This window comes from Cyprinus carpio, chromosome A19 (assembly GCF_018340385.1).
Source record: "Cyprinus carpio isolate SPL01 chromosome A19, ASM1834038v1, whole genome shotgun sequence".
Lineage (NCBI taxonomy): Eukaryota > Metazoa > Chordata > Actinopteri > Cypriniformes > Cyprinidae > Cyprinus > Cyprinus carpio.
The window spans coordinates 21,837,822-21,851,542 of record NC_056590.1 but is presented as its reverse complement, the minus strand read 5'-3'; the positions used below and the strand labels follow the sequence as shown (position 1 = coordinate 21,851,542).

The window sequence follows — 13,721 nt, the reverse complement described above, 5'->3', positions numbered from 1 at the left end:
CTTTATAGATGCTCTGCCTACAGAAAGATATTGAACATTTCCTATTACCCAAGGAGGAAAAGCAGCTTATTTTGTGACAACATGCCCCAATAGTATGTTTTCACACTATATGGTGAAAACTGTCACAATGGAACCTGCATTTATTATGTATTTCAGCAGAATTTAAAGTTAATTGGTCAGGTAGAAAAGTGATGCATAAAACATAAAAAAAATGAAGTAAATGTAATATTTCTAAACTTGTCCTGCATGCAATTTATGGAAAATATCTTTGCCTCAATATACCAGTGTTGTTTCATTGTGTTCATCTGTTACCTAACAGTTATTATTGTTGTTATTTTACTACTATTTTATTATTCACTATTATTTTAATTAACAAAAATATTCTAACATATAAATAAATCTTAATATCTAAACGTGTGGACAACTATGGACAACTTCTGTTTGTCACACTGTTTCTCAATGCAAGTTATTCACTTCTAACTTAATATACCATATTATAAAACATAACATGGCCTATATTCTTGAATTCATTAGGTTACACAAAATAACTGTAATTTAAGACGTTTAAATTAATAAAAGTGTAATAAAAGTGATTATCACTGAAAATAACGATATCCTTTGCTTTACGCTGATTTGCATTGTGTTTAGGTTGTTGATGAGGGGAAAAGAAAGCCATTGAAGCTCAATATGCAGCGTGACATCACACCGACAGCTGTGCTCGCTCAATAGATGGAGCAGTCGAGCTCTATAAACGCGAAAATCCGTTCGGTGAGAAGCACAGCAGCTCGGGGACTAACCCAAGCCAATGGAGAGCCTGTGCCCGCGGTTTGCAAACCGTCAGTGTAGAGACTGACAGTCAATCAGCACCTCATCCCATCTATAGCACCTGCACGCGACAAATCCACAGCAGAAGAGAAACAAAAACATCTCCGTTTCTTCTAGAAAGCGGGACAGATCGCGGAATATACTTCGGAAAGACACATTTTGCGAACAGCATGAAGAAAAGCCATTTGGTCAAAAGGGTAAGAATTTCAATGATGATGGAAATTTTGCTTTTGAAGGCTCATTATTTAAAAGTTTAATTGAACAGTGACTGAATGTACAGCGCAGTTATTTGTGTTCTGTTTAGTATTTTGTGCTTCTGTAAATTAATTTAACAATGACTCCTTTGTCATAAAACGCCGAAAGTGAGACCGTAGGCTACGTGTCCGTTACACTTCTTCAACATATGATAGTCACTCATTTAAGTGACATCTTTTATTATATTTAACAGAATATTTAATTAGCCACACCCTTAATTGACTACCTGACAGTAAATATTTTTGGGATTTATATATATATATATATATATATTATATCTATATATATAATATATATATATATATATATATATATTTATTTTATTTATTTTTACACATATATAACATAGCTATATTTTTACCCCCTATATATAGACGGCGGTAGAGTGAAAATGTGACTTTTATTAGGGTGCAATATTTCAGGCCGTATTAATATTTATTTCTCTAATCGAACTAGTAATAATTTTTTGTTCCTGGTATGTTTTTTTTTTTTTTCACTAGTAAGTAATCCAATACTACTACCCTGTCTTTTTAAATTTACTTTTAGTTACAATTTAATTAGACATTTGGCACTAGTCTACTTCTTAGTTACTAGTCACTCAATAGTTTTTAGTAGGGTATCTATTCCAGCTTTAGTAGAACTTTTTAGATAATATTACCTATTCATGACACTATTATGTAATCCAGTGTAATATGTATATGACACTAATATGAATTCCAATTGTGTAACATTTCTCACTAGTCACAATTGTTTTTTGCTTGCATATGACAGCAAATGGTTCAATTAAAAATCTTTTTAGATTAAAAATGTTACTAGTAAAACATTTTATATGCTCTAGTACCTAATAAATAACTACTGACAAAAGTGGTTGTAGTAACTAAAAGTGCTAAGTATTTGAATATGTCACGAGACATACTAGGACTTATTAGTTTAAATACTAGTGAAAAAGAGGCCAGCCACTATTGGAAGACTTATATGGAATAGTTATGGAATATGGAATAGAGTTATGGAATAAATGTTATGATGGCTTAGCACAGTGCAGTGTGACAGAGATCTATTTGAACTCAAATACTATTATGTAAGACGGGCGACACATTAACCGGGTCATTGTTGACACGCTCAGGGTCTTCAGGATGTCAACCAGCCATCATCCCAACCAGACAAAGTAGGCTGGATCCGCAGGTTCAGTGGCAAAGGAATATTTAGGGAAATATGGCGAAATCGCTTTGTGATGCTTAAAGGAGATCATCTGTACATCTTTGAAAAAGAGGTAAGTTATTAAGTTTTTAATGTCAAAGAATGCATAATCATAATGATTTCATGCTCAAAATGATCAATCAAAACAATGAAGGACATGTCAGATTTCCAAAAGTAGACCATGTCAACTACTATATAGTGATTATATAGTGAGATATGAATGTTAATAATTAATGTTTGCCAAAACCTCCTGCCTTTGATATAAAAGACATACTTTAGTAAAATCAAAGTAATCCTTTTGACAAGCTATCATTTTCTAAAGGGTATTATATAAACACTGAAAATTGAAACTCAACTGTGACCTCAAACCACAAACAGTATGTGAACCTGTGCTTGTGTCATGGATTTTGTGTCAGTGTCTTTACCAAAGATCCCTGAAGGTCCTGGAAGTTGCTTACAGATATTCAATTGAATTTAATTTCCAGTTCATTGTAGGAGCAACAAATCTTTACAGTTGAATCATTTGCTCACTTGAAGCATGTGTAGAGGAATGGTTGTAATTTTCATGGAAGTGTAGCAGCTTGTTTCTGTCACTGCCTGTAGGCTTTCATCAGTTTCACAGAACCGTCACACAAAAGCGTACAATCATGGAAAACTATACAGCGGTGCCCTGGTTTGTGACATAACATAAGTGATATATGTCGCACATCCCTCATTCGCACAGCTGCTGTCTTTTGGATGACGTTGTTATTTACATGAAAAGATTCAAGACCCAGCTGCTACTCTCTCACTCACTGGGGATGCTCAGGACTCTAAATCCAGTGTCACACCATCATAAGAAACTGGCCATGTGTTTAGTTCTGTTAGTGGCACAGATAAGAAACATAAGGTTTTCAAATTTACCATGAACAGGAATATTAATGCACCTCTAAAAAAGATCTTTAGTGTTTATTGTTTTTATATATAGTCTGTCTATACATACTATTGGGTGATATTTTGTTAAGAATCACATCAAGATCATCACCAATCTTTTTTTTTTTTTTTGCTAGTCTGTTTTTAGGTGTTAAGTACGGAAGAGGATTAGGGCCAAGCAATAATAAAAAAATAAAACCATCTCGAGATTAAAGTCATTATATTGCGAGATTAAACTCATTAAATTTCGAGAAAAATGTCGAAATACAATCTTGAGAATAAACTCATTAAATTTCGAAAATAAAGTCGTTGTGTTTCGAGAAAAAAACCCGTTAATTTTCGAGAAAAATAGTCAAAATAATCGTGAGAATAAACTCATTTAATTTTGAGAATAAAGTCGTTGTGTTTCGAGAAAAAAAGTCGAAATGAAATGTAGAGAATAACGCATTCGATCAGTGTTCATTGCATAGCCTATAGAAGACATGGCAGAGTTGGATCACTTAGTCAAGCTATATTTTAGACTTTCTTTCAGTAACAAAGAAATACTATCAACTTTAGCTAATTATGACACAATAATAATTAGCACACGGACTTTAAAGAGAATTTGCAAGCGGCTAGGGTCTTTTTAGAAGAAAAAATCAGTCCAATTTGCACGATGTAGGCTATTCTGTTTTGTGTAGCATGAAATGACAACCAGAGGACAAATGCAAGGTTATCGCTGGCTTCACCCAAATGCACTCTGGCACTTGGACAGCTATGATAAATTAAAACCGTACGGCATTGCCATTAATGGCGTGTAATGTAATGAGTTTTATTCTCAAGATTGTATTTCGCCTTTTTTTCTCTAAATTTAATGAGTTTTTTATCGAAACACAACGACTTTATTCTCAAAATTTAATGAGTTTATTCTCAAGATTGTATTTCGACTTTTTTTCTCGAAATTTAATGAGTTTAATCTCGCAATATAATGACTTTAATGTCGAGATGGTTTTATTTTTTTATTATTGCTTGGCCCTAATCCTCTTCCGTAGTTAAGTGTTTGGATATGTCACGAGACATACAAGTGGTGTAATGCTACATTTCTGAAAATCTGTTAAGGAAACAATCTCTTGGATGGCCTGAGGATGAGTATATTTCCAGCAAATTTTCATTTTTGGGTGAACTATTTCTTTCATTTTATTTTGATATAAAGTCTATGCTCATAGTGATTGAATCTTAAACTTCTCATTCTCCACTGTCAACAGTTCCTGGATTCCCCAAATATTTTTTTATTTTATTTTATTTTGATAGGATAGTTATTTTGTTCAGTGGAATTAAAGTTGTAAAAGGAGACACAGAACAGATTATTAGCATTCTGTGTACCTACTTCAGCCTTGTGAATTCTTCCTCCGGTCAGGCAAGCAAGGTTATTTTTATAAAACCAGAATACAATGGCAGCAGGTTGCGTCAGTCTGAGTATGTGCGCTACAGGTCTGTCCTCTGGTGACTGCTGCATGCCTTCAGGCTGTGTGTATTGTGTGCCTTGGCTGTCTATAGTACTGATAGCATTATGCACCGCTGCACTTGACTTTCCTTCAGTGCTCAAGGTAGACCTGTTCTTGCCAGAATAATGTCACTTGACATAACTCTTCAATTGATCTCACTCATATTGCATAGTGAGGCACACCTCATGCAACACGAGTCGTAAAGGCTGCGATCCTTCCTGACTCCCAAGTGAATCATTTGAAGTTTATACATGTAGACAGCTGTGCATCTATAACTGTGTTCAAAGTGCTTCTTTTCAAGCTCTCTCTATATATCTGGTGTAAATAATTGATGCTCTTGTCTAGTATTCACTATATTCAGACTGATCAGTCCTGGTTAAAAGTGCATCATGTGCAAATGGATCATATGTAAACATGTGCTGAGGATTTACCCATAAACAGTGTAGATTCACAGACATCATATATATATATATATATATATATATACTGTATGTATGTATATAGATATATATATATATATATATACTGTATGTGTGTGTATACTGTATATCATATATTTATTGGTATATTTAATATTCTCACTTTATATATTGGCTAATATAAAATATATGTACATATTATTATATACCTTCAAATAAGTATGTTTTTGTTCATTTAATAAGGTTTCACATTTGTTAACACACACACACACACACACACACACACACACACACACACACACACACACACACACACACACACACACACACACATCTAATTGATATATTAAAATGAATTTAATAAAAAGATTTTATCTTTCCTTTACATCATATAAATTAGATGTCACCTGTCAGACTAATCATCATCTGTGTGAATTCTGATATTTGAACACTCACTCACATCCATTTGGCAGGGAAATGCGTTCAGGTTTACTTATGGTGTTTATTTTTATTATGTCTATTTTAGGAAAATTGGTTGACCTCAAAGTCAACCAGATAAAGCACTGAGCCTGTGATTCCCCAAATCTATTTTCCACCTTCAATTCCAGCCTCATAGAAGTAAACTGGGCAAGTAATTGCAGTATTCACTTCATGTTTACTACACTGTAGACTCCTAACATCCTGAGACAGAGTTCACAGTAATATGGTATGGCTTTATAAATTCACAGTTCACAATGCCTTGAAAACCAACTCTATTCTGAATTTCATGGAAAAAAGCATCAAGATAATGTAATATTCATAGGAGCACTCTTTACAAAGGCTGCATTTTGGTCCTTACATCTCGTTGTGGATGGAGTAACCTTCATCAGAATGAAGATGGTTGGTTAGTGGGTTATTTTTGGAGGTGGTTAATCCAGAGATCAGGATAGCCCCCTGCCGGGAACGTGCTGTGCCACCAGTGGGGGAGTGAAATATTGATGTGGTGAAGAGAGGCCAGGCTCTTTTCCTCCAGGGGTCTTTTGCCCCATATTAGCATCACTAGTACGCTCTTTCTCAGAGTGTGCGCTCACTCACATTTAAATGTGTGACCCCAGGAGGCCATCTGGAGGCATACGGTTACACAGATTACCTTTGGCCATATGTGGCATAGGGAGGATTTTACCTACATTTCACTCTTTATTGTAAAACTGGTTGTTTTGTAAATTACTTTAGTAAACATGACCTAAATATGATATTGTAGAGTCATATAATGAACAGACTGGTTTGCTTGTGCTTGCTGTTTGGTTTATGATCACGGATCACTTTGATCTTTGTACTTTAATCTCAAGCTCACTGACATCAAATTCCTTTGTTGCGTATTTCCATTGCTATGGTGAATGCTTGGTAACCATGCAGGATGACCCAAAATGTCTCTGTTTATCTTTTTTGCTGTGTGTGACATAACAGTGCATGCTAATATCTAGCATTGAGTTTTTGTGTTTGTCTCAGCAAAAACCCTTGTGACCCTCATTGTGGCTCTGCGGGATTTAAAGTCCTACTGTGGGTTTTTTCCCCCTCAGGTTCAGTGAAATTTACAATTTTTCAACCACAGTCAGCTATAATGAGGACTGACTTGTCTTAAAATGAGGCATTTTCACAGATGGGTCACTGGTTGAATAATTAGAGGAGGAGCTGAACTAACTGAAAACCGTTTGGAACATCTGTCTTGATTTCTGATGAAAAAGACCACCAGTCACAATTCTTTTCCTTTACTATTTGGCATGAATCGAGAATATATTCTGAGCCTGGCTTGGTTATACAGTCGTGGCCAAAAGTTTTGAGAATTACATAAATATTAGTTTTCAAAAAGTTTGCTGCTAAACTGCTTTTAGATCTTTGTTTCAGTTGTTTCTGTGATGTACTGAAAAATAATTACAAGCACTTCATACATTTCAAAGGCTTTTATCGACAATTACATGACATTTATGCAAAAAGTCAGTATTTGCAGTGTTGGCCCTTCTTTTTTAGGACCTCTGCAATTCGACTGGGCATGCTCTCAATCAACTTCTGGGCCAAATCCTGACTGATAGCAACCCATTCTTTCATCCACTTCTTGGGTGTTGTCAGAATTAGTGGGTTTTTGTTTGTCCACCTGCCTCTTGAGGATTGACCACAAGTTCTCAATGGGATTAAGATCTGGGGAGTTTCCAGAGAATATGACTTTGCCCCAGTCCTCAGCAGTCCATTCACTATACTTTCTGCAGAAGATCATTCTGTGCCTGATGTTTTTTTTGGAGAGAAGTGGCTTCTTTGCTGCCCTTCTTGACACCAGGCCATCTTGTCTTCGCCTCACTGTGCGTGCAAGATGGCTCACACCTGCCTTGCCATTCCTGAGCAAGCTCTGCACTGGTGGCACTCCGATCCCGCAGCTGAATCCTCTTTAGGAGACGATCCTGGACGCCCTGAAACCGTCTTTACAAGAATTGAACCTCTTTCCTTGAAGTTCTTGATGAACCTATAAATTGTTGATTTAGGTGCAATCTTAGTAGCCACAATCCTTGCCTGTGAAGCCATTTTTATGCAACGCAATGATGGCTGCACGCGTTTCTTTCCAGGTCACCATGGTTAACAATGGAAGAACAATGATTTCAAGCATCACCCTCCTTTTAACATGTCAAGTCTGCCATTCTAACCCAATCAGCCTGACATAATGATCTTGCCTTGTGCTGGTAACATTCTCACCTGAGTTAACAAGATGATTACTGAAATGATCTCAGCAGGTCCTTTAATGACAGCAATGAAATGCAGTGGAAAGGTTTTTTTTTTTTTTGGGATTAAGTGAAAGTTTCATGGCAAAGAAGGACTATGCAATTCATCTGATCACTCTTCATAACATTCTGGAGTATATGCAAATTGCTATTATAAAAACTTAAGCAGGAAATTTTCCAATTTCCAATATTTATGTAATTCTCAAAACTTTTGGCCACGATTGTATATATGTGTGATGTTTGTTTTGTTCTTGAGGTTTCATTTTTGATCAAATAAAAGGAACCTTGGTGATCAAAAGAACACAAAAAAATCTTACAGATCCAAAGTCAGATTTTAATGTTAAGCCACAATTAGACATAAAATAATTAGCATAAATTAGCAGTTATGAGCAATAAAGTTGTCATTGCGAGGTATTGTTGGAAATAAATGAGCAATAATGAGAAATAAAGTTGCAAGTATCTTTTAACTTTTTTTATCTTTGAGTTGGAAACCATTTTCCATTCCTAGATTAGTTACTTTACTTTAAGTTACTTTAGAACAGTTAAACATGCTTTCTATTGTTTATTTTTTTGGTTGTTGTTGTTGTCCAGAAACATGACCAATTTAATATACAAAATATATATAGTCATATAGGCTATGTTCTATGTATTTTTCATATCCTTAAATAAGGGTACAAATGTTTTGTGATTTAGTGTTCTGTCAGCATAGATTGAGCCCTTAATGATCTCACAGCAGTGTTCTGTTGAACATTAATTATTGCTGTCCTTGGAGCTGTCCATGATTCACTGTTGTCTGCACAGTTGGAAAGCACTGCTGATAATTTTCAATTAATGATAGCAATTGTTTCTAGCTTCAGGCCTGGTGATGGCCTGTGTCTGTGTGCTGATGCTGCTGTTCTTGTGTCCAGATGAAGAATGATGGGAAGACTCATGAAGTGTTTGACCTGGCACAGTACGAGCGCTCGGAGGAACTGCGAAAGGTCAAGAGCCACAGCAAGAAGAATCACAGTAAATTTACCCTGCTCCGGTGCCAACATCCTGGAAACAAGGTAAGAACAAAACATTGTGATGTTATGGTTTAAAATATAGGGTACAATTCACTTTGTGCCTCTTTTACTTTTGTGAGGTCTGATTTTAACCAGTTTCTTAATTTATTGCAAAGATGAATCTGTGTCAGTCAACATCAAAGTTCTTTTTTAGGAAAATTTTTAAGGGATCATATCCTGCAAAACTCCACAAACATGAAGATTTTGCAATAAGCAATTGATTCCTAAATGAAAAGATTAAGGAAAATTATTATTTTTTTTAAGACCCTTAAAATTCATGTCTGAAAATTCTAAATACCACCATCATCTATTTCCAAATCTTTGATAGTCAATATTTTCATATATTTTTACTCCATTAGAGCCCCAATCTTGTATTTCTGGCCGTCAGTCCAGAGGAGAAGGAATCTTGGATCAATGTTTTAAACACTGCTATTACCAGAGCTAAGAATCGTGTGCTGGATGAGGTGACTACAGATATTTCATATATTCTTTATTTATTCCTTTCTGTTTAATGCTTTTCTTCCCACCTATATTTTAGCTTTCCACTCCTGCAGTCTCTTCCCACATTCTTTCCTCTCATTAGTCATTTTCCTGTCATTATTTGGGTTTTGAACTTCCAAAAAAACTGGAAATGTAATTAATTCACAAAAGTAATAAATGTAGAAAATATTATTATATAATTTTTTTTTATATATACCCATGAAAAACATTTCAGCTAAGCACTGTTAAACCAACAATATTATTATACTTTATTATATATTATTACATTTTATTATTATACACACAACTCTGTGCATATATATTAAGATTGGGATCAGTAAGATTTTTTTATCTAAGAAATTAATTTTCTCATTAAGAAATTGTAACGAGTCCATTGGAGGTGAGTTGAAGAAACCATATACAGTTTATTTAGACTTGACTTGGAATAAACATGGACTTGAACAGCAACACAAACTCAACAAATGCAGCAGATTACACTGAATAAAGCTAGACAATGGACAATAAAACATGAGGGCTATATACACATGACAGAAACATGGATAAATATCAAAATAAATGACATGAAAACAATGAACATGAAACAAAATCCAAAACCAGCATTACAGAAATTAAAGTTGCAATAGGTGATTGTCTTCAGAAACATTTTTTGTTGTGCAGGTTGAAAGTCTCTTTACATACCCATAGCAATCATTAAGTTAAGTGGTCTAAATGTATTTATATGACACATGATGTATTGTAGTAATGTTGTCTCTGGTTGTCTGGTCTGTGTGCGTTCATGTGTTCAGGAGGCGTGGCTTAAGACAGTGATTTCCAGGGAGGGTGGGACATATGCTTTCAGCGCTATCAGGCTAAAGTTAGCATTTTCCAAGATGTCCTTTACTTACAGTAAAGATTTTTACGTTTAAAAAATAAAAATAAAAATTTAAAATAAATGCTATTCTTTTGAACTTTCTATTTATCTAAGCACAATGGTTTTAAAGATTGATAATAATAAGAAATGTTTCTTGAACACTAAATTAGATTTCTGATGGATCGTTTGACAGTGAAGACTGGAGTAATGACTGCTGAAAATTCAGCCACCATCAAAAGGAATAAATTACATTTTAAAACATATTAAAATAGAAAACTGGCTTTTAAACCTATAATAATATTTCACAATATTACTATTTTTACTGTATATTTTATCAAATGCAGCCTTGAGCATAAGAAACTTCTTTTCAAAGTGTTTTTCATAAACCACAATAATTCACATGAGCTTCTTTTATCTAATTGAAACTGATAACAACTTTATATGTAGGAAAAGATTTCACACAGACTTGTTTTCACTTGTAAAATCACTGCATTTCATAAACCAGAAACCCACTTGTGTGAATTTAACATCATCTGCATATAGCACATTCTATTTATAAATCTGCAAATTCATTTTCACACCAACAACTGCTGGATTAAACAGAGATGAAAGTGAGACTAATTAACACTAGGTGTCATGTAGGCCGCTTGTGTTGTGTAAATTAGAATCCAAATAAGGCTGCCGAAAATGATAATATAGTAAAAATGATCTCAGCTCCAGTTTTGTTTCGGTTTCTTCTGCAGGTCATGACTGAGGAGGAGAGTCTTCTGGCTCACCCTACACGCGATAGGGCCAAGATCCCACTTGGGCGCCGTTTGCCCACACGGGGTCATCTCATGGCTGTGGTGGGTGGCATTTTTGTTTTGACTTTGATTTAGATGACTGTTATTGTGCAGCAGTGGAAATGTAGTGACTTCATGGCACTAGGTAGTTGTATGGTGCAGTATTGATGAAACTTATATGCAGCTATATATAACTTGCCTGCATAACAGATAATCCAGAAAACTTTACTGAAACCTAACTATTTAAAAGTATTTTTCCTTATTTAACAAGTTTTATACATAAACCTTTAATGTGTATGTGTACTGTGTATGTGAGTGTGTGTGTGTCTAAAATGAAAGCTTACCTTTCAGCTGTATCTCTTTGACTGGGATTCTGTTATCTGATTTTTCTGTCATTTTGCATCTAAATTGTCAAAATACTTTTTATGACCTCTACTAAACGTTTGGGGTCAGTACGATTTTTTTTTTAAAGAAATTAGTTTTTATTAGTTGTCTTTATTCTGTAAGGATTCATTAAACTCAAACAAATGCTGCTCTTTTGAACCTTTTATTAATCAAAGAATCCTTTTTAATGTACTCCACCATTCAAAAGTTTGGGGTAAGTAATATGTTTTTAAAGAAATTAATACTTTTATTCAGCAAAGAGCAAACCAGGAAACCAGCATTTAGAATGATTTCTGAAGGATCATGTGACACTGAAGACTGTAGTAATGATGCTGAAAATTCAGCTTTGTTATCACGGAATAAATTAAAATTTTAAATGTATTTAAATAGAGAACATTTCTTTTAAATTGTAATATGTAACAGTATTGTTTTGTTTACTGTATTTTTGATCAAATAAATTCAGCCTTGCTTAAAAAACATGTAAAAAAATCTTACTGACCCCAAACCTTTTACATTTACAGAAATTTGGTTTAATATGCTTTCCTGTTTTAGGCCTCTGCCTCCTCTGATGGAATGCTGACACTGGACTTAGTGAATGAGGAGGACGCTGGTTTGCTTGATAATGATCAGGATGAGTGTTTGAAGGACCATCATGTCAGCCTGGATAAGCTGGCTCCCAGCCGTCGACGTGCTGGCATTGATGCATCCAGGCCATTGGTTTCCGTTACAGATGGCAAGGTGAAAACCAGCAGCTTGCCACGCAAGAGCGAGTTCTCTTGGAGCTGTGAAAACCACCCTTACACACCTCAAAACGAGAAGAAGTTCGCTCAGGGTCGTAACCGATGTGCTTCCATGGATGACACTCTGTCCCGAGGAGAGAGAAAACCAAACAAGAAGAATGGGCTCCAGGCAACGCTGGCCCAGAGTCCCACAAGCCACCTGCAGGATCTGATCAGCCAGCGGCTGCAGAGGACTCAAGAGCTGTTAGCTGAGATTCAGGAACAGGAACCCCATCGGGGCAGGATGGGATCTTACAATTACTTAAGAGACATTGACTCCCCCCGGCTCCGCCACCTCAAGGGCTCTGACTCACCTCACTCCAAGGGCTCAAGCTCACATAATTCACCCCACAGCAAAGGCACAGACTCACCCTCAGTAAGGGCAAAAGATTCACCTGGTTCCAAAGGGAAGGGATCGGCACATGTGAAGGACTCGCCCCGTTTTAAGTCACCCAAATCCCCTCATTCCAAGAGCGCACTTCGCTCGAAGAGCATTGATTCACCTGATTCAAAAGAATCAAGTTCACCCCATTGGAAACGCATCGACCTGACGGACAATAAAGGTTCAGAGTCGCCTCTGTCCACTGGCTCAAACTCACCCAAAATAAAGTCTACAGACCCTGCTTTTTTTCGGATTTCTTACTCGCCCCATTTCAGGAAGGGTACTGATTCTCCTCTCAGTGAAGATTTGGACTGGGACAGCAGGAGGGCAGCAGCTGAGCGGCTCTTACAAGAGGCCATTTCCTCCTGGCGAGAAGCTAGAGAGGTTCTGGCTGAGGTAAAGGAGCTACAAGCCAGACAGAAACGGGCAGAGCACAGAAAAACTGGAACACCCACAACACCCTCACAGAATCGCAAGCAGAAAAGCCCCTGACCGAATCTTCAGTCAGTCATCGTGCTTTCTAAGACCTGTGAGCCTTTACAATGAATTCAAGGAAGGAGAACAATAGGGGGAACTTTCCAGCGCAAACCAGTGTTCTGTTTTATCTCAGTCTATTGTTTATATATTAACTGTTGTTCCTCTAACACCTCATCCCTTTGTCTTTGCACTTTGAACAATTGTATTTTTACTTGTGACTCTTTCAAAGCTGTACTTCTTCTATTTGCACTGGTAATGTATAATTTTACTCATGATTAAACTGGTTTATGGTTTGCTTTTTACAAAAACAGCTCAGGTAAAAGAAATGTTTTGAGGAGTGGAATGTTAAGATTTGTTTGATAAAAAGTGTTTCAGGTAAAAGTTAGAAGTGGTCTTAAGACACAAAATATTTGTATATTTTCCCCCAAAATTGCTAAACGCACACATTTTATTTCAGTTTTTTTTTTCTTCTTGCTGCTGAGTTTGAGTATCAAACTAGTGCAGACAGTGTTATTGATAGCAGTGGATAACGATACAATTTTCGATTTACAAGCTCTTGATTCCGTAAAGTTTTTGATTCGATTTCGATTAATTTGGTCCATTTTGCTTGCATATTCTTATATATATAAATTCTCTCTCTGCTAATGCTGTAAATTGTACAGGGGAATTTTTAAGACTGAT

At 35.8% G+C, this 13,721-nt stretch overlaps 1 protein-coding gene across 2 annotated transcripts; it reads left to right on the top strand.

Annotated features, from left to right (window-relative positions):
* The first annotated feature begins 594 nt into the window (after window positions 1-594).
* Window positions 595-13,315, top strand: LOC109051956 (pleckstrin homology domain-containing family O member 1-A-like). 2 transcript variants are annotated; one of them, XM_019069432.2, is made up of 6 exons: window positions 596-1,022; window positions 2,204-2,350; window positions 8,748-8,888; window positions 9,245-9,349; window positions 10,980-11,081; window positions 11,955-13,315. In XM_019069432.2, exons 1-6 carry the CDS (start codon window positions 996-998, stop codon window positions 13,053-13,055), a joined length of 1,623 nt encoding a protein of 540 aa, XP_018924977.2. In that variant the 5' UTR covers window positions 596-995; the 3' UTR covers window positions 13,056-13,315. The 2 variants fall into 2 exon arrangements, with proteins under 2 accessions (XP_042632962.1, XP_018924977.2); XM_042777028.1 differs by lacking the exon at window positions 9,245-9,349 and having other exon boundaries at window positions 595-1,022.
* The last annotated feature ends 406 nt before the right edge of the window (window positions 13,316-13,721 follow it).